The following is a 20,289-nucleotide window of genomic DNA, read 5'->3' as shown; positions in this document are numbered from 1 at the left end:
ACATGCAAATTGTATTGTACTACATTGCATTTGTTGTTTGTGTTTCTACATCTTGTAGCACTTTTTTTTTCTTTCTTTTTTACAAGATCGAGGCTCGTGTAAGAGCTAACATCAATCACAAGAAACAACAACGAACGGACACACAAAACATACAAAAAAGGGAGCGGGAGATAAGATGGGGAGAGAGAGGGAAGCACACAAGTACAACAGCAGAGAACAGGGACATCGGGAGATCTGTGGGAGGGAGAGGGCTTGGGGGGAGGAGGCATGGGAAGGCGAGGGGGGAGGGGTGGGAAAGTATAAAACACATGGACACTGCTGGAACTTCCAGGAAATAAAAAAAGTCTGTATTTCAAAAAAAAAGTGGATTTGGGGTGAATTAACGGGGGTAGAACAGATCAAGGTTTTGTATGGGGGAAGATAAGAGATGGTGGTGCATTTTGATTGGATGATTTGTTGGTGATTTGTTGCTATAGTGGAGTTGAAAGAATTGTGCGGGCCATTTGGGGATGCAACTGGGGAGTGGGGATTTAACTATGTATACTTGGGTGACCCAACTTGCCACATCATATAACAGACGCATCTGATCTGAATGGCATCATTAGTCACATCTCATCCTACCAGGTACTCATTGCACTGTATACCTCGCCTCATGATCATGTAGTGATGAAACTATCCTGGTATTGGCAGATATGAATTGGCCGACGACCCATCGGGCTCACTGGATGTGGACAGGGAGAGTGGGGATGTAACTATGAAGCATGACATGGACAAGAATTTGGAACCCTTGGCTGGCGACATGACATACCGTGCACTTGTTGTGGCTGTTGATTCTGGTAAGAGTTGTCAATCGTTCAGGCGATTGTATCTTGTTGTTGTTGTTGTTGTTGATGTATATCCCCAGACAATTCTCTCCAACAAGCCTGCGATCACCACTGATTGGGAAAATTTACCAAGATCTTTGAAAATTGAGACCCATTTATCAAGACAGCAAATATTTCTGGATAACTTGATTCAAATTATTGAGTTAAGAAGGGATGTGTAATGATCTCTATCAGCTTGGAAATCTTGGAAGTTTTCAGGTGCTTATCTTGAAACTTGTTTTTAGAGTGGCAACTTTGTTTTCTTGCTTGGCTGTGTTGTGTAAAAGTTATTTGTGTGAAAATTGAGGCTTCAACCCCACAGGATCTCCACCAACCACAGGGACCACAACACTGGACTTGTATCTTCGAGAAGAGAATGATTTTGCACCTGAGTTGACTCCCACGAGTGCCCGGATATGCCACATGCGAGATCTCTCCTCCGGTTTATTACTCACTGCTGTCGATGGAGATGCACAGCCGCAGGCTGACCCCTTCCATTTCTACCTGAAACAGGAGCAAAACCAGAGCAGAAATTGGACTCTCACAGCCATCAATGGTACAAGCAATGAACACAGCTTGGCATGCCACAAATTGGCAAACTAATTATTCCTATAACTATTATACTATTCTTTAATCACTGCACCTGTTGTTATACTTATCCGAGGTATCTCACAGATACGTATTGGATTTTAAACCCCAAAAAGTTTCATTTTTTATTATTATTAATTTTTTTTAATTAAAATTTTTTTTATTTAAATTTTAAAAAAATTAAATTAATAATTTTTTTTTCTTTTTTATTAAACGCAGAAATAATTATCAATACACTTAATTACCATATGTGGGAAAATTACAGTGCTCTGGTGTGGTTCACCAGAGGACCTGGGTTCGATTCCTGGTCTGGGCATGTAATTTTCCCACATATGTTAATGAATTATTTATAATCCTGTTCATCTTACCATAATTCACCAAATGTCTGTCCGTCTGTCTGTCTGTCTGTTCGAAGGTACCGTAAAAACTGCTGAACCGATCGCAAAGATATTTTGGGTGGATAATCCTGGGATCTCCAGGAGTAAAATAGGCTATTTAGTTTTCCCAATTTCAGCTTTAGTCTCCAGCATTCTCAGGTTTGGACTCCCGCATAACATTCGTGTTCGCATAACATTCATTGTGACGATGTTTTCATTGTGACAATGTTGTTTTCCTGGGTGCCGCACAAACGGCTGCACCGATCGCTGCACGGCTGCACCGATCGAACTCGGTGACCTCAGACAAAGACCTTTTATAAGGACACGGGTTGAATCCCTGCTTGAGAGAATTGCAAAACCCTCCCCGCCATCACGGCCGTCTCTCCAACTCACAATCCCACGAGATATGCGGAAAGGACGACCCAAAACCAATATAAACATCATTAAACATCATTCGTATATAAACATCATTAAAAGTAAATAATGACCTATTGACCTCGGCCAAAGTTCAAACGACATTTAATCTCTACATGAGAGAATTCCACATAACGATTTGGGCGGTGAATGCCCTAACAGATCGCTGTCTCCATCGATATTGCCAAGGCCGTAACAGCTATCAGCTCAAAATCCTTTTTACTGTTGATTTGGTAGTTTTTACAATGAAGGAAACATTAACAATGTTGTTAAAAGTTTATTTTGTGATTAATTGGAGTTATGTTGTTTGGAATTAAAATAGAGATATCGAGTTCAAGTGAATGACGACATGCCGTGATGGTTTCTACTTTCTGAACATGAACTTCACGGATCGTCATATGCAGATTCGCCACGGTCCCACGATCGATGTTTCTATACGTGAACGTACCCGTTTGTTTGCAAACGGGTACGTTTTTCATGGAAGTCCTTCACGAACCTGCTGTCCATGTTTGATGTGCGACTGAAGGTGCTACAGTAATGTGGAATTTATTGGTTTCATGCTTTAGCATTCACCGTATCTGCATTGCCTCTTTGCTTCTGGCCTCCCACCCGTGCATAGCACGGGTATCTCCCTAGTTTATATAATTGAATTAGCAATACATTATATCAGCACAATATTCACAGATACAGAAATAATTGCAGTAGTTGGGACAAAAGCCGGGGCTCACAATCCCATTGTGCCTGCTCCATTGTGCCAAGCATACATCTCTTGTCGTGAATACAGTCAAGTTGCATCAGGATTCATTGACGAATTCGGTAAATCGGGATGAGGATTCATCAGACGCAAAGGTAAATCTGCTTGGTGTTGAACAAAATGGTGACCATGTTCCAAATTCCTACTTCAATCTCATGCTCTAACAGTATCACATTTGCACTTCCAGCAATGATGCAAACCATTAATTAATTAATTAATTAATTAATACAATCAAATGATACCTCCTCATCAATCTAGCCAATCATGCAGCAATGACTACTCTTAATCCATCTAGCCAATCATACATGAATGATACCTATTTATCCATCCTGCCAATCATACAGTAATGTCAATTCATCCAATCACCCATTTATATAATGATGAATCATTCATCCATGTAGTCAATCATACAATAATGTTTGCTCTTCATTGGTTCAATTAATCATACAGAAATGATACCTCTTCATCCATCCAGGCCATAACTTTTTTCCATCCAGGCCATAACCATTTGGGCTTTTGTCATCAAATTTTCAATAAGCCTTTATGAAGAGAATATGGTGAATTTTTTTTTTTAAGTTGGGTCAAAATGTGAAAGGGCAACGTTTTAATAATTGTAAATCTATAATAGCCCTTATTAGTCCCAAAGCGTATCAAGCGCAAGACGCCACGTTTTCTAAAAATGGCTTCCATGTTTATTTATTTATTTACCATTGAGCTTCGGTGTGTCTGTCCAGGCCATAACATTTTTTCCAATTGAGCTTTTGTCATAAAATCTTCAAACAAACCTTTATTATGAGAATATGGAAAACACAAATCATAATAAAATACAGTACACAATTTTGTATCTGTCTGTCTGTCTTTTTGGTTGTTTTTGATACATTCGGTCGTTACTTATCCAATCTCAACCAAACTTGACAGGAGCACTAAGGGTCACATGATGGAGGTTGTAACGACTTAATTTGTCCCATTCCCTAAGGGGATTGTCCGCCTTGAGCGAAATCTGTTTTGAGGCGGATATCCATGTTAAGATAGCTCATTGTGGCGTTTTCCCAAGGCCATTTCTAATAACAAAAGCAATAACAACACTATTTATAATAGCATAATATTAACGTTATTACAAAACAATTTTAATACTGAAACCTTCAGAAGAAAGCATCTGAAAAAGCAAAGCCTGTCTGTGGTCGCTTTGTATTCAGACTTCATCTTCTTCTTCTGTATGCTAAACATGACAAACACAGCCAAAAAAAAAAAGTTTGACGATTTTAGGCGACCTTGACCTATTGACCTCAAAGGCTTCAGTGACACATTTGGTGTGTGTAATTATTCACTCAGTCCCTGCTCAAATTTCAAGTCAATCTAATGAAAATTTATGATTTTGTGACCTTGACCTTTGACCTTTTTGCGAGAACAGCAGTTGCACTCGATGAATTGGGTCATATTAAGTCACTGACATATTGATATGACTGGCATTGATATTTTATGCAATCTTGACCTTTGACCTTTCGATCTACAGAAAAACAATCAGCTTCTAGCTTTGGTTTGGTGAACCAATTCAGTGACCCAATATGCAAATTGTTAAAATTTCAGGTCAATTAGATGAAAATTGATGATTTTATGTGACGTGACATTTTGACCAAATTATTAATTTGTCTTCACCACATTCTCATAATAAAGCTTTGTTGAAAGTTTGATGACAAAAGCTCAAATGTAGTATCTCCCCACCCCCAAGGGGGGTTTCCTCCTTGGACAAGTGTTGTGTTAGCATGTATAAATAGCTTATCATGGCGCTTCATGGAGCACCCCTCCCAGAAGTAAAAAATATTGTAAATCACAAACATGTATGATTACCTTTTTAAACTGTCACTACTGCTGTTTAACACCAAACTGAAAGGGAGGAATCCAGACGTTCTTGAGGCATTATATGCTTATTGCGTACCCCACAGGCTAACGGGCCCGAGCCTAGATCTACTGTAATCTATATACCCCAGAGAGGATAATAACATGACCTTTCCTGCCACTCCCTTAGGGAGTGGGTGTACTAAAATTAAAATGTACAATTTTTTTAACCGTCATATTTGCTAAGTTTAGTTTTGAGTACAAATTAGCGGATGCGGACAGGCTTCGCATTTTCAGATGCTTTCTAGTTTTGTTCTGTTAGGTCGTGATCCGTTACATCATCTAGCTCCTCTACGAGCCTCGACTTTGTATACAAAAAGAACCTCAAAGGAATGTTAAAGTCACGGTTTTATTAGTCATTCTCATCCTCAAATTGGTTAAAAAAAAATACCAAGCTTGATGATCATGATCATGATGATGATGATGAGCAATACTCTTTAAAGAGCGTTTTGCTGACAAAGCAGTTTCCTTAGGATAACTGTATGTGCCATACTCTTTACTTTAGGGTAGGGAATTATACTATTCTACATGATCTGGTCCATTTGGGTTTTGGTTTTCACATCATATGGTTGATGCTAAGATATGGTAAAATTGATGTATCCTTCAAGTCTGTTGTCCCAGTTTGGGTGAAGAGATTGCAAACATATTGTAAATATATAAGCAGACTCTAGAGGCTAATTGGACTTGCGTCCCAGCCTATGACATTTTCCTGACCCTCACTGCTACCTTACTGCTACCTTACTGCTACCTGCTACCATGACCCTGACCCTTACCTGCCCTTAAGATACCCATGCTCTGTTGGGCCTGCAAGTCGAGGAAATGCCAATCGGCTCGTACTTGCTGCCATTCCTCGTCTCTGACTCTGGAACTCCACCTCTCACTGCCCGACGATCACTCAACCTGTCACTATGCGAATGCGACCCCAATGGACATTGCGAGAGATTGGCAGTGGCGTTGGCGGGCCCAGCTTTCAGCCTTAGTTTTGGAGCCATTCTGGCCATTGTCGTTTCCATTGTTTCATTATTAGGTGAGACATTTGCATTGCAGTGCCAAAAGCCACACTTACATTTTGGACTACGCTATAGGCTTTCCCAAATCGAAGCAAAGCCGCAAATCATTTCAAACAACTACAGCAATATATGGGTTTGGGCCATGACCATTGGGATTTATGCTGTTTGTTATGTGACTTGAGGTTGTAGATTCACTCAGTTCATATAGCATGGTTGCCTGAGAGATGTCTTGTCTGGATTTGATTTCTGACTTGTTCTGACCTGAGTAAACACTCCAGTTCCGATTCAGTTCTAGCAGAAGTGCCGCTTCTAAGAAATACGCCACCCTTTGGATGGGGCGTACATTCAGCTGTCCCATCTGTACTTAGGTTGCGGTTGTGGATGTTAAGACTCCACGGTATCTTTCAAAAAGAGAAGGCCAATGTGTCCCAGTATTCTACCAAATTTATCTTCTTGTGCTTACTTGTATAATTAACATCACCTGGAGTAGGTGGGAGCACTGTGTTATTGATTGGTATGGCATAAGGATGATGATTCACCCACCTGTGTCTCTGTTTCCTTATAGTTATGTGGCCGCTGAACCATCTATCCTAAGTTTGAATGTCACCTGAGCTATCAACTGTCATCCTGTTTCGCATCCATGCGAGGCATCACTGTGTGCGCAGTCCATCGGTTATGCGTTAAGTCGGAGGATCCATCTGCCAATGGCCAACATTGGTTGTTAGTGGACATTAAAGATCGCACAACTGGAGTAGTGAGTTATCACTGACACTCTGAACAAATTCCATATTACTGCCCTGACTGATTCCTGCGAAAGCAATGGCAAACCACCATAAGCATAATGCTTGCCCAGGAATTGCTCAGGTCGCATCGATGCTTTGTGAAGAGTAATATGCATCTGATTGATTGAAATGTTTCATTAATCTTGTCTTGTGCTGTTGCAGTTTTGTGTCTTCTGGTGCTGGCATGCCTGATGTGCTTTCAAGATTTCAGGCCCACGACTTTGGCGAAGACTGTGCTATCCCGCGGCTCCGATAGTGATGTGAGAGATAACATCCTGCACTATGATGATCAGGGTGGAGGAGAGCAGGATCAGGTAAGATAGCAGATTGGAAGATGAAGTTGGTGAGGCAGCTGGACTGGATGAGCTGTAAGATGAGAATGAAAGTTGTTTAACACGAAACTGAAGGGGAGGAAACCTGACGTTCTTGAGGCCTTGTATGCTTATCGCATGCCCCACAGAGTAACGGACACAAGCCTAGATCTACTGTAATCTATATACCCAAGAGAGGATAATAACATGATGTTTTCCTGCTGCTCCCTTAGGGAGGGGTGTACTCATCTTACTATAATTCACCAAATGTCCGTCCATCTGTCTGTCTGTCTGTCCGTTCGAAGGTACCGTAAAAACTGCTGAACCGATCGCAACGATATTTTGGGTGGGTAATCCTGGGATCTCCAGGAGTAAAATAGGCTATTTAGTTTTCCCAATTTCAGCTTTAGTCTCCAGCATTCTCAGGTTTGGACTCCCGCATAACATTCGTGTTCACATAACATTCATTGTGACGATGTTTTCATTGTGACAATGTTGTTTTCCTGGGTGCCGCACAAACGGCTGCACCGATCGCTGCACGGCTGCACCGATCGAACTCGGTGACCTCGGACAAAGACCTTTTATAAGGACACTGGTTGAATCCCTGCTTGAGAGAATTCCAACCCCCTCGCTCCCCGCCATCACGGCCGTCTCTCCAACTCACAATCCCACGAGATATGCAGTAAGGACGACCCAAAACCAATATAAACATCATTAAACATCATTCGTATATAAACATCATTAAAAGTAGATAATGACCTCAGCCAAAGTTCAAACGACATATAATCTCTACATGAGAGAATTCCACATAGCTATTTGGGCGGTGTATACGCTAACAGATCGCTGTCTCCATCGATCTTGCCAAAGCCGTAACAGCTATCTAAAATCCTTTTAACTGTTGTTTTGGTACAGTTACATGTATCGGGAATTTGGTACACGTATCGGGAGTACATACGACATAGCGATTGTGAATGTGACAGCGCTGAGGCGTCTTTCGCTTGGCATCGCAGTGACGGTGAGCACCAATATGGCGGCTGTACCATTAAAACCTGGCTTCAAACCCCCTCACAGCCCAAAGCCTTCAACCAGACATATTAAAACGCTCCTCCCCCTTCATTCCCGTTCTTCAAAGCAAAGCGGTAAAAATTGTTGTATCGCTATTAAATATGACGAGCAACGGGTTTATTTTCAAAATAAAAAAAGCCTTCAATTTCTGACATTTTGCCTTTTCATTTGGGCCTCCCAATTGAAGCCCCGCCCATAGAGCGGGTACCATTGCTAGTAAAAATAAATTTCCAAATTGAGGCACTCCGTTTTTAGAGGAATTGTCGGTGTAAGGAAGCTTATAGCTACTTGAGGCGGTACCACAACCTGTTGCTTAGGAGCTTCACATGGAATATTAGTGCCGTTGCAAGATCTTGGGGCAGGATACTGGATTTGGAGCAGGGGGAAGTTGTGGGTTTTTGGGGGTTATTTCTGTCTTTAAGGTTGCATTTCTGGTTCTGCAGTGCCTGATATAGGATACCGTTGGAGTCACTATTCCCACAGGCTTGCCACCAGAAAGTTAGAGGCCCTAACCCGGATGTAACACCATGGGAGGCTGCCACATCACCTGGTGCATAATATCTGGCCTGCTTCTTTGCCATTTCCTGACTGGACCTGAACATGGGATTCTGGGAGGCCCTTTCGAGGCAACGGGTTTGCACTGTCGGTGCCATCTGGAACGCCCCTCGTTTGTCTGCAAAATTCCCTCAAGCCCATCACCCCCCTCTTTACTTTACTGTGGGCCAATAATTTGCCGCTCCCCCATTCTGATTGGATTTCCCCATTTTCTTACTTTGCCTTTCCACCCAGTGGGGAGTGGGGGTGAGTGGGAATGGGGCTCTTGGTTTTTTCGCTCAACCCATCTTTCGGGTTGATCGGAAACCCTGTCGTGTTAATTAAAAAATGAAAATTAATCCACTTCAGTGCTTAACTCTATGTTAAATTCTGAATCTTGGCTGTAATAATTACAAGGACACTCAGCAACAGAACCATCGCTAAATAATGATGGATGGAATTTTTATTTGAATCCTGGTGAAATATGCATTCACTAGAGAGATAGATATTCTATATTCCTTATATGATGATTTCAATTCAACTCGTGAGATACCCATGCTACGCATGGGTGTGAGGCCAGAAGCAAACAGGCAATGCAGATACGGCGAATGCTAAAGCCTGAAACCAATAAATTCCACATTCCTGTAGCACGTTCAGTCGCACATCAGACATGGACAGCAAGTTCGTGAAGGACTTCCATGAAAAACGTACCCGTTCGCAAACAAACGGGTACGTTCACGTATAGAAACATCGATCGTGGGTCCGTGGTGAATCTGCATATGGCGATCCGCGAAGTTCACGTTTAGAAAGTAGAAACCATCACGGCATGTCGTTATTCACTTGAAGTCGATGTCTCTTTTTCATTCCGAACAACATATCTCCAATCACAAATTAATCACACAATAAACTTTTAACAACATTGTTAATGTTTCCTTCATTGTAAAAACCACCAAGTCAACAATTGAAAGGATTTTGAGCCGATAGGTGTTGCGGCCTTGGCAAGATCGATGGGGACAGCGATCTGTTAGCTTATACACCGCCCAAATAGCTATGTGGAATTCCCTCATGTAGAGATTAAACTCACGTCGTTTGAACTTTGGCCGAGGTCATTATTTACTTTTAATGATGTTTATATACGAATCAAAAAGAAGATAATTGGTTTTGGGTAGCCCTTTCTGCATATCTCGTGGGATTGTGAGTTGGAGAGACGGCCGTGATGGTGGGGAGGGGGTTGCCATTCTCTCGAGCAGGGATTCAACCCATGTCCTTATAAAAGGTCTTTGTCCGAGGTCACCGAGTCCAATTAGTGCAGCTGTGCAGCGATTGGTGCAGCCGTTTGTGCGGCACCTGGGAAAATAACGTTATGCGGGAGTCCAAACCTGAAAATGCTGGAGGCCAAAGCTGAAATTGGAAAAACAATATAGCCTATTTTACTCCAGGAGATCCCAGGATTACCCACCTAAAATATCGTTGCGATTGGTTCAGCCGTTTTTGCGGTACCTTCGAACGGACGGACAGACGGACGGACAGACAGACGGACGGACATTTGGTGAATTATAGTAAAGATGATTTAAGCCATAGCAGTGTTGCCACTCTCTCTCATCATATTCCCTTTCAAGGACTTTTCTTATCATTCCTGTCTTTCAATTAACACATCTGTCTGCTCTTAATTAGCCTGTCTCCCGCTGTGTTTTGCAATCACTATGTGTCTCGGCCATAACTTTTTTTAACCATTTTAGCTTTTGTCATCAAATTTTCAGCAATGTTTTATTATGAGAATATGGAGAAGACAAGTTAATATATTTTATCAAAAGGTCAAAGGTCAGCATCACAAAAAATCCTAAATTTCCATCTAATTGACTTCAAAATTCAATTTAGGCATTTGAGCTTTGTCATCAAATTTTCATCTCAGCTTTGTTATGAGAATATGGAGGAGACAAATTAATAATTTGATCAAAAGGTAAAAGGTCAACGTCACATAAAATCATCAAATTTCATTCAATTGAGCTGAAATTTTAAGAATTTGCATATTGGGTAACTGAATTGGTTCACCAATCAAAAGCTAGAAGCTGAATTTTTTTTTTTAGATCTCAAGGTCAAAGGTCAAGGTTGCATAAAATCGCCAATTTTCATTTTGTATTTTTTTTTAGCTGTTTTCGTCATGTTTAGCATAGGAAGAAGTCAACCTCTGAATACAAAGCGGGCGTGAATGGTCTTTGCATTTTCAGATGCTTCCTAGTTAAGTATGTCTTTGCTAAATCATAGTGATAGGAAAATGTGACACTGACTTCATCTTCTTTCACAGGGCTCTAGACTATTTATTTCTCGTTAGTGCTGGTGACCCAAACTTTATACATACACTAGCAGAAGTACCCGGCGTTGCCGGGCAGGGGAGTGGGGGGGAAAGGGAGGTGAGGGGGGGGAAGTGCAGGGGTAGAAGGGGGAGAGGTAGTGGGGAGGAGGGGAGAAAGGGGGGAAGTGGAGGGAAGGGGGGAGGCAGGAGAGGAAGGGGGTTCATATATATGCTGGTGGGTGAATGTAGCGTTCATCACGTTTCTGAGTTAAGTGTGATGCCGATCAGGAAGAAGAAGAAGCCGTACTACAAACTTCGTACACTTCCGGAATTTTTGATTTATTTTTATTCAAATGTCTGGTGATTGTTTAGTATTTATTTATGTGAATGTGTACTTGTATATAACTGTCATTAATTTTAAAAGGCTTAGGCACTATCGAGCGATTTTTTTTTTTTCTCCAAAGAAACGATCTTTTTTTTCATAATTTTTTTCTCCTAAAACACTCCCAGGCACTCACTGATGAACCTCTGAAAGTTTGACGAAGATCCGTTCAGCCATCTCTGAGAAAAATGGCGACACACAGACAGACAGACACACACACACACACACACAGAGACAGACATCTCTCTTATATAGTAAATAACCACCAATGCGCGTGCATATTGTTGGTGGTGTTGTCGTATTATCTCTCCTTTTAACACCATTGCCCTATGAGGAAATATAGTGTGTTGTGTCCAAGCAGAAAGAATACCGCGTTCCTCGAGGCCGTGGGCTCAAATCTGGTTGAAATATTGAATTATCTGTTTTTCAATACTGAGCGAGTCTCAGCAGAATTATCATAACTACCAGGTTTTCAGTTAAAATCCAATAGCTGGCCGAATGAAATGCAATTCTAATGATTATATTATCCTATCTCCTGAGACCTGGTGTGTATATCCCTAGTGATGCATCACATTTCACCTCAATCTGCATATTCATTAATCTTTGTTTTGTTTAACTCCTGCTCTTTGTTTAACTCCTGCTCCTCATTTTTCTCTCCATCACAACACCCATTCCTTCCCTGTGGGCTTCTCACTTGCTCAGGATGCTTATGACCTCGAGAAGCTGAGGGCAGCCAGTCTGCCCAGCACTACCACCTGGTTGGCTGAACCAGATAATTGGCCAGAAAACATAGACAATGTCATACTAGAGCGCCCAGTCTCTGACATTAAGAATACCGATGACATGGAGGAGTTCATCAAGCAGGTATAATCTTTTTTTTAAAATGTCTGTAATTGGCTTTATGTTGCTAAATTGTTGCGTCAAGTTTAAATATGTCTTCATATTTTAATTACATATAAAATATTAAGTGATGAAAATCTTGATTGTGAATTACAATGTTTTGAGTGCACAAAACCTGCTGCGTTACTAAGTAATAAAATTTCTAGTACTTCCAAATCTGGGCTTTAGGTAACTCATGCAAGTCCTAATTTAGGAGTTAACTTTCAGTACCCCCAAGGAATGGTCCAACATGCCATTCAGTGGGATTAAAGTTATATTAGGGTGACCAAAAAGGGGCCCTCGGGACGCACCCCCTGCTCCCCCATTATAACACTACATCGATGGGAATATCTCGTCTGCTTAACTTCGTTTTGCTTAACGTCGCACTTTCTAGGAACGCATCCACAATACTTTCTAGGAACAAAAATGTGGCCTACCAGTGGGATACAAAATGTAAACGAATAAGCCTGGCGGAGGAATGTGCTCTACTTCGTGCCCTTATTGTGGTTTTTTTTTTTGAAATTATTTCATCAAAATTCCTTTCAAAAGCAATTTGTTTATTTGCGAATCTACATTATTCACTTTCAAATTCTAAGCAGGGATTTTCCATCATTGTGGTCTTGTAATCCATGCAAACTCAAAACTTTAGGCTCCTCTGAACCTCAAGGAAGAATGCTGAAATAAGTGGATGAAATATATATTTTGGTAACGAGACTAGCCCATATTTTGTCAGATTTCTTTGCCTACCCCAACATACATTTCTCTCCAATAATTCTTTAAATTCTCCTATATTCTTCCTTTCACAAGATTATTCCCTCCAGACTTACCTATTATTTCCCACCCAAACTCAGTTTTCCCTTATAGTACAATTGTGACAAATCTCTTTTAATATGTTGTTCTCTGTAGAGCATTGACAGTGCCGACAAAGACCCTTCCGCTCCACCGTACGACTCCTTCTTGCTCTACGACTATGAAGGGATTGGTTCTCTTCCTGGATCCCTCAGCTCTCTCTGCTCACAACTCAACAATGAAGATCACGACTACAACTACCTTAGCGACTGGGGGCCTCGCTTTCACCGGCTGGCCGATATGTATGGAGCAGATGGATTCTAGTTGCTGAACGTCACTTCCGGTGGACATTGATGTTGAGGTGTTTGCCAGGTACCAAACACAAATCCGGAAGATCAGTACTTGGCGCCAGGTCCTGGTAGAAACCCATCCCAGGGTCATGCAAATGGATTCTGAGTGCTGGTGATGGCGTTCAAATGTAATGCTTCATCGAGTTGGTGTATTTATTTTGTGTTGCTACCTGTCCGCCGACTGGATTGAGGCAAGTGCATCATGTTTCCTGATATTCCGAGATATTCAGAACCGTGCCTCTGGATAGATGTGTACCTTTTATATCTATAACTCTACGCAAAGAAATTACTTGAGATAGAAACGCATCTCCACCCTTTCATATAACACAGATGAAGCTCGACAAAAAGCCTGCAGGTAAGGGAAGTTCAAACAGGTATATACAGATCCATCTCATCCAGCAGCAAGCACAATGGACATTAGAGAGATGAGGATGCCAGGAGGAAGTATAGCATGAAAGAATAAGTAGATAATAACTTTATTTTTGTTGGTAAAAACAAGTAGGTGGATTGATGTGAGAGTAATGTATTCTAAGTGAAAGGCACTAAACACTACAAAGTGCACTTCTACCAAATGTAACATTCACTTTTAATTTCCTGCAGGTAACATTTGAGTGCAAACTCGTTTTTTTTTAACGTCTCCAATGTTTCTTCCATCATTACTCTTTTTGGCAGATCATTCCACGTATGAAAGATTTTCAGTGACATACTCATTTCTGCCTCATTTATACTCTTAGTATTTTCTTTTTATCATCCAAATATGAGACTTTTGAAATGACGGATGAATGCTAAACAAAGCGTATTGTGCATGTCGTGTGTGTGTTTCCATCGACTCGGTTCTGTGCATCAGGCACTTTTAACCTGCCGTTGCTAGCACAAAGTCTGCAATTCAAATCGGCGCTTAAACATAATTTTCAGCATTCGCATGAAACAGTGGCAATTTCAAAAGGTTAACCATAATTGTTCTGCTCCTCAGTGCAAATCGGACTCACATAAATATCTATAATGATAAATGTCAATGTGTATGTGTCTCCTCCATAACGCTAAAACCATGAAACCTAGCGGTCCGAAACTTTGCATTCATACTAAAAGAACTCATTGACAGTGCGTGAATGAAAACTGGGTATTTGGGTAAATCTGAACACCCATTTTGAAGACAACTTATGAGGTGTTTATCTTGGAAAAAAAAAACTTACCAAGAAGGTGTTGTGCAATCTTTATCAGCCCACTTTCACCTAATAGAAGCTGCCATTTTGTTTTAGCCTGCTCAAATATGCCTCGACTTGGAACAGGCCACACAGGCCTCTGGTGTACATTTCTAGACTGAACAATGCGTCTTCTATCATTCAATCAACGTGCTTCACATGAAACTTCCTTAAAAAAACTAAAACAACGCATTGAAAACTGGACAAGGTATGTTTTTATTACAAGGAAAATGGTCATGATTAATAGTTAAAGTCTTTGATTTTAAAAATGGTCCTTTTGTTGGCGTTTCGCAAAAATGATGTTGGCAAAATTAATTTGTTGGCAAAACGTATATTGTATTCTGTCAAGATGTCCAGAGGTGTGTTCAGTTACCAATCAGCTAGCTATAGCGCTTGCCAAGCCGGGCCGTTCCTTATCAACTGTTTCAAATGGAGTGCTTGCTTGAGTGCTGAATTCACTTGGTGAGCGCACTACAATAAACTTGGTAACTGAACACACACCACAGACTAATTACATGGCAACAAGGATAACCATCCATACCATGACTTATTTCTGCCATATCGATGAATTTGTCCCTCAAGGGGCAGATTTCAACAGACATGTGTCAAGTTAGAGGCGATAAAATGCGGGTTGGTAGGAATTGAAAGCAGGTTTTATTTTAATTATTTATTTTTCCCAAATGTGGTTAAAAACTCTTTATTCACTGCCATTGACACAAAATACACCAGACTACTGAGATAGTCGTTTATCGATGAGTTATGATAAGGACAAGTCATACAACTTCAAACTCGGTGATTGTGGTGACATGATATTAAATATGTAATGATCCCTGTAAGAATGCTTTTCCGCTTTTATTTCGGGAGGACAGAGAGTTGGGGGTCAGAGGAAGTCTTGGCACCACATGGAAAAACATGCAATATTGTCTATTCTGAAGCTCTACAAGGATTTAAAAAATGTCAAACACTGTGATAAAAGGTGCTGTGAAATCCTCAGTGCTGAAGAAGAAGAGACAGCGCTGAGAAAGAAGGCAGAAAGAGGACCAACAAGCAAGACGAGAAGCAAATACAGCAGCAATGGATTGCATTTTGCCATCCCGTGCCTGTCATCTCCCAGTCATTGTGTTGTACTTCAGTCGGTTGTCCGGTTGTCCGTACAATCTGGTTCAGGGGGACACAGTTCAAGCCTATGAAACCTTTCTTGATCCTGTGTGAGTGGGACCATTGCTGTAAAAATACAAAACACACAGAAAATGGTGCTCTGTGTTGAAACACGGAGGTGATGGTCATGTTTAACCCTCGACCAGTCAAAGATCCCTGTGGGGTTAAATATCACGGCAAGGTCAGCTTTGGTCTTATTTGCTCTTACCTTATCAAAGCGACAGGTCTTATTTCCTCTCTCTCTTTCCTCCCCTCCCCAATCCTTCCTCCCATTCACCACTCCTTCCCTCCTTCTTTATTTATTTCCCTCTCCCTCTCCCACCCCTCTCTCGGTATTCCCATCAGTGAAGCGACGAGTGGTATTTGCTAGTAGGTAATAATAAGAAACACCCGTGGATGAGAGGTGTTGCAAGCGAGCAGAGCGAGCGAGTATAAGCGAGCAGAAGCAGTGTTTAGAAAACAAATATAAACAAAACACACACATGGACACACACATGCACGCACGCACGCATGCATGCAGGCACAACGCACACACAGACATGCTTCTCCTTTTACCAATAGATGCAAAAATTTAGTATAACTAGTCTTGCCCCGAAAGGTTTGCAAGACTAATGCAACACCCCTGTCTGTCTGCGTGATATCCACCTCTATATATTTTCGCTTAAATTTTTTTTCTCTGCAGCCACTTGTCCAATCGATACGAAATCTTAAACATAGAAGAGACTCCCCATTGAGAATATATTCTTGATAACTCTGACATCATAGGTCACATGGTATGGCAGCCATATATATAAAATAATAACCACCTTTAGAGGCCATTTTTCCCCGCAAAGCGGGGGTTGGCCTTTTTCGGGCACCATGGTTGCTTGTTGTTTTTTCGGTCCCCTTTTTGCAGCAATGTTTTACGGCCGGATGCCCTTCCTGACGCCAACCCTTTTTTGCCACCTTCAACGACAAACAGGGAATTACCAGTGAACTGGTACTCAATTAGCTGACCTCGGAAGGATGACAGGCTGAGTCAACCCCCCTGGCGTTCATTCAGCAATCGACCGGGATTCGAACCCAGGATCCTAGGATCCTAAGCCGGCACCCTAGCCGCATATTGGTATGGTATGGCAGCCATATTGGAGTAAATAAAAAATTGGACATCTCCAAAACCGTTCAATGAAAAAAATAGAAACTTGGTATGTCATCAACTTCCCATGGGGGGTAAATAGGGTGATAACAATGATGTCATCGGTGAAGTGGTATTCCAGCCATAATTGGTTGGTTCAAAATCCCTATATGAAAAATCTGAAACTTCATTTTTCTGATATATAACCCCATGTGAGTGGATAATTAAATTTATGATGTCATCAGTCACGTGGTCTGGTGGGCATATTGGATTGAAAAGAAAACCATTTAAAACAACCTGAAAACATAATGCTTCCGGCGACTTCGTCGGTGGAGGCATAAAAATCTTCTCCAGAACTGCTTAACAGATCGATGCGAAACTTCATATGATCGACTAGTCATGGGGAATATCGTTTTACTTTTTTTCATATTCATCTTCATTGATGCAATTTAGCATTAATGTGCACAAAAGTGGTTGTTAAATATCCGAATAATCAATAAAGCTATGGATAATGGCAATGCATGTGACATAATAGGGTGCATGGATGATATGGGCATATGGGCCACAATAGTAGCGTGTTCTGTTCAGAATAAACACGCGAAGCGGGACTATGAGCTCTACCGGGAGCCTTTCTAGTTTCTGTTGTGGCACCGGAACAAAACGAACAATATTTTTCTCACAGCTCACAGCTCCTGTAGCTCCCCCGTCACTGACAACATTATTGATAGTAAAGATCATAACTTTGAACTTACCATGTACACTAAACAAGCCCTAGTTATCTGCCCTACTTTGACAAAAGGAAGCAACTGCCTGAAAGGAGTTTTCTTGTAAATGAGGAAAATGTGTTTTTCTTTCTGCTCTCTTTGGCAGAAATGCCAAATATCAGAAATGATATCTCAGAAATTGAGGGTCGTGTTACTTTATTTTGTGTACGAACGTGTAGAGCATACCTCAAAATACCTCAAATACCCTAGAACAAGTGATAACTCAATTTCGACAAAAATGACAGTTGCTTCCTTTTGTCAAAGTAGGGCAGTTATATCCTTCACATCAATGTTCAGAAGCACTTTATCCAGATACACAGTCCATTCACGGGTAGCGATCCGCCAGGGGTTTGTGCAGCACATACCCGTTCACTCATGCCTTGTACCGGCCCACATGGTCGGAAGTTTTCAGCACAAGCAGCTGCCCGTTCGGTGAGCTGAGAATGTTATCCAAGTCTTTTGCCAAGGAACAAATCTTTCTCACCAGTACTTTTCCAAGTATTTTCAGCTTATTTTCAAAGCTTAGTGAGCCATTTTATATTTCAATCCTTATCTTCCACATCCAATATATGTTCGGCTGCCCTGATGACCCCAGTTTCCTGGGGTTTCTATGCATATGCACCGAGCATTCTGGAGCGGATTACGTCATTTCAAAAGTCACGTATTGTGCTGCCATTTATTATCACTGTTTATCAAAAACTTACGCTACCATGTCAATCACCTTTTCTGAGTAATTCCTTGGACAAAAAATCACAACAACCTGAAAAAAGGGAGTGCTTGGGAATAGGGTCATCTGGGGTAGAAGAGATGCTGAGAAAGATGACTTGAGGTACCGTAGTGTCCATAAAGTTTTCTAGCTAGCTATTGGACATGAAATTAACAATCTTTTGTGATCACATGCCTATCATCTCCCAATAGTAGATTAATAAATAAATTAACTCGCTGAGCCTGCCAGTATGAGAACATGGAAACGGGGAAAGATTCTCCTTCTTGCTCTGTGGTTATGGATTTTCTTGGATTTTCAATATCCCTGCTTATATCGACCCAACAAGTCATGTGTTGCCAAAAAATGTTTGAGTGATTCGTGAGTGCCTCCAAGTCCTCCTCCTGACAACAATGTTCCAATGGATCTCTCCCATTAAAAAAAATAATCCTTCCTACTGTTACAACTATATGTGTCAAAAGTTGCTTTGCCAGACGTTTCTCCAAATATCATGTGTACAAACTTTTGTTTATCTGCTCCTTCATCTGTGTATTTGTTAATTGGGGCATCCATGCAGAATTCCACTGGATACATTTTCGTTTGTCTTTCACCTAGTTTTTCTCAATGTAATGGATACCTTATTGCTCTTTCAGGCCTTTGCTACTTCTTGTTGGTGTTGTGATTACTAGGTAGATAGATGAATCAAGATATGAGAACGAAATAATAGCCTGTGATCAGATTTAAGCAATCGCTGTTATTTCAAGACCCATGGACTTGTATGAAATGAATGGTTTATAAAAAGGAGCAGATCCTGAATGCCAAATGCAAGTGCAAAAATTGTCTGTTCTTATATTTTGTGCATGACGTCACTAGTCCCATTGTTCATAACACTTTTAATAAGGAATCGTGATTGAGAAAACCAACCAGATTTGCTGATGTTGGTGATGTAAGTACAGTAACAAGTTATACGCAAGTGTTTTATGGTTAAGGTTTCACGGTCTGTCTGTTGCACTTTTCATGTAAACAAATCAACCCATTGATTGCATCAGCTTTTACATTATCTTCTTCTTTCATATGCAGCACAAGGCTGCGTGGTAGCATCATTGGCTGAAGGCGTGGCTGTGCCGCTGATGCAATGTTTCTGTCGGTTTGGGCAAGAATTTTAAATTTGTTTTCCTGTGAAACATCGGAATGACCGTTTATAGCTGGACCAGTATTCAAACTGTCTTTCTGTCTTCTACCGACTCGTCTCCGGCCTAGCTCCCCCAGCTCTGTCTGTGCTCTGTCCCCCAAATATTCCTACAGGTCGCACATGCAACCTGGTTGCCTGCAACCCTCTTGTGGTTAAACTGCCAAAATCAAGACTCTCTGCTCACCTTCACTCCTTCATTCCTCTTTTCTCCCGCCTCTGGAACAAACTCCCTCACTCTCTTCAATCCCACTCCACCCTCCAGGTCTTTAAAACAGCTGTTCACCACCATCTCTTGTCTTGCCCCATCCAAAACCTTGATCTTTTCTACCCCGTTAATTCACCCCAGATACACTTTTTTGAAATGCCGACTTCTTTCCTGGAAGTCCTAGCAATGTCCCGTGCATCCTCCCCCCAAGCTATCTCCCTCCCACAGATCGCCCGATGTCCCTGTTCTCTGCTGTTGTACTTGTGTGCTTCCTTCTCTATCCATCTTGTCTCCCGCTCCCTTTATCTTATGTTTTATGTGTCAGTTTGTCTTTTTGTGATTAATGTTAGCTCTTACACGAGCCTCGATCTTGTATCCAAAAAACAAAAACAAAAACCCAGGCTAGACATCTTAGAGATGAGTTTGCATACTTTTAGGGCGTAGGTCATTCTGCGAGCCCCTTCTACATTATTTAACTTGATTTCCCAATGCATTAATTTGAAGTGATTCCCCATATTGCTCAGCCGCTAGTGAACCCATCAGTGATTGAATCCATTACTGTGCAGGTCAAGTTTGGAATTACAGAATTTTATGGAGGATGTCAAAGACTTCCTCTAGAAGCCATAGGATACAGATGTACACTGGCCAGATTGTGCTGCATAAT

At 41.3% G+C, this 20,289-nt stretch overlaps 1 protein-coding gene across 1 annotated transcript in view; it reads left to right on the top strand.

Moving 5' to 3' along the window:
* The window catches only part of LOC137436946 (cadherin-15), a 74,118-nt gene extending 58,794 nt beyond the window's left edge, over window positions 1-15,324 (top strand). Inside the window, exons 9-14 of the mRNA XM_068131188.2 lie at window positions 691-836; window positions 1,186-1,419; window positions 5,677-5,919; window positions 6,847-6,998; window positions 11,972-12,133; window positions 13,055-15,324. Coding sequence (XP_067987289.2) covers window positions 691-836; window positions 1,186-1,419; window positions 5,677-5,919; window positions 6,847-6,998; window positions 11,972-12,133; window positions 13,055-13,261 — 1,144 coding nt within the window. The 3' untranslated portion in view covers window positions 13,262-15,324. The remainder of the gene's footprint in view (window positions 1-690; window positions 837-1,185; window positions 1,420-5,676; window positions 5,920-6,846; window positions 6,999-11,971; window positions 12,134-13,054) is intronic.
* Window positions 15,325-20,289: the final 4,965 nt, after the last annotated feature.

This window comes from Myxine glutinosa, chromosome 11 (genome assembly GCF_964187855.1).
Source record: "Myxine glutinosa chromosome 11, kmMyxGlut1.1, whole genome shotgun sequence".
NCBI classification, from domain to species: domain Eukaryota; kingdom Metazoa; phylum Chordata; class Myxini; order Myxiniformes; family Myxinidae; genus Myxine; species Myxine glutinosa.
This window is presented reverse-complemented; position numbering and strand designations above follow the sequence as displayed.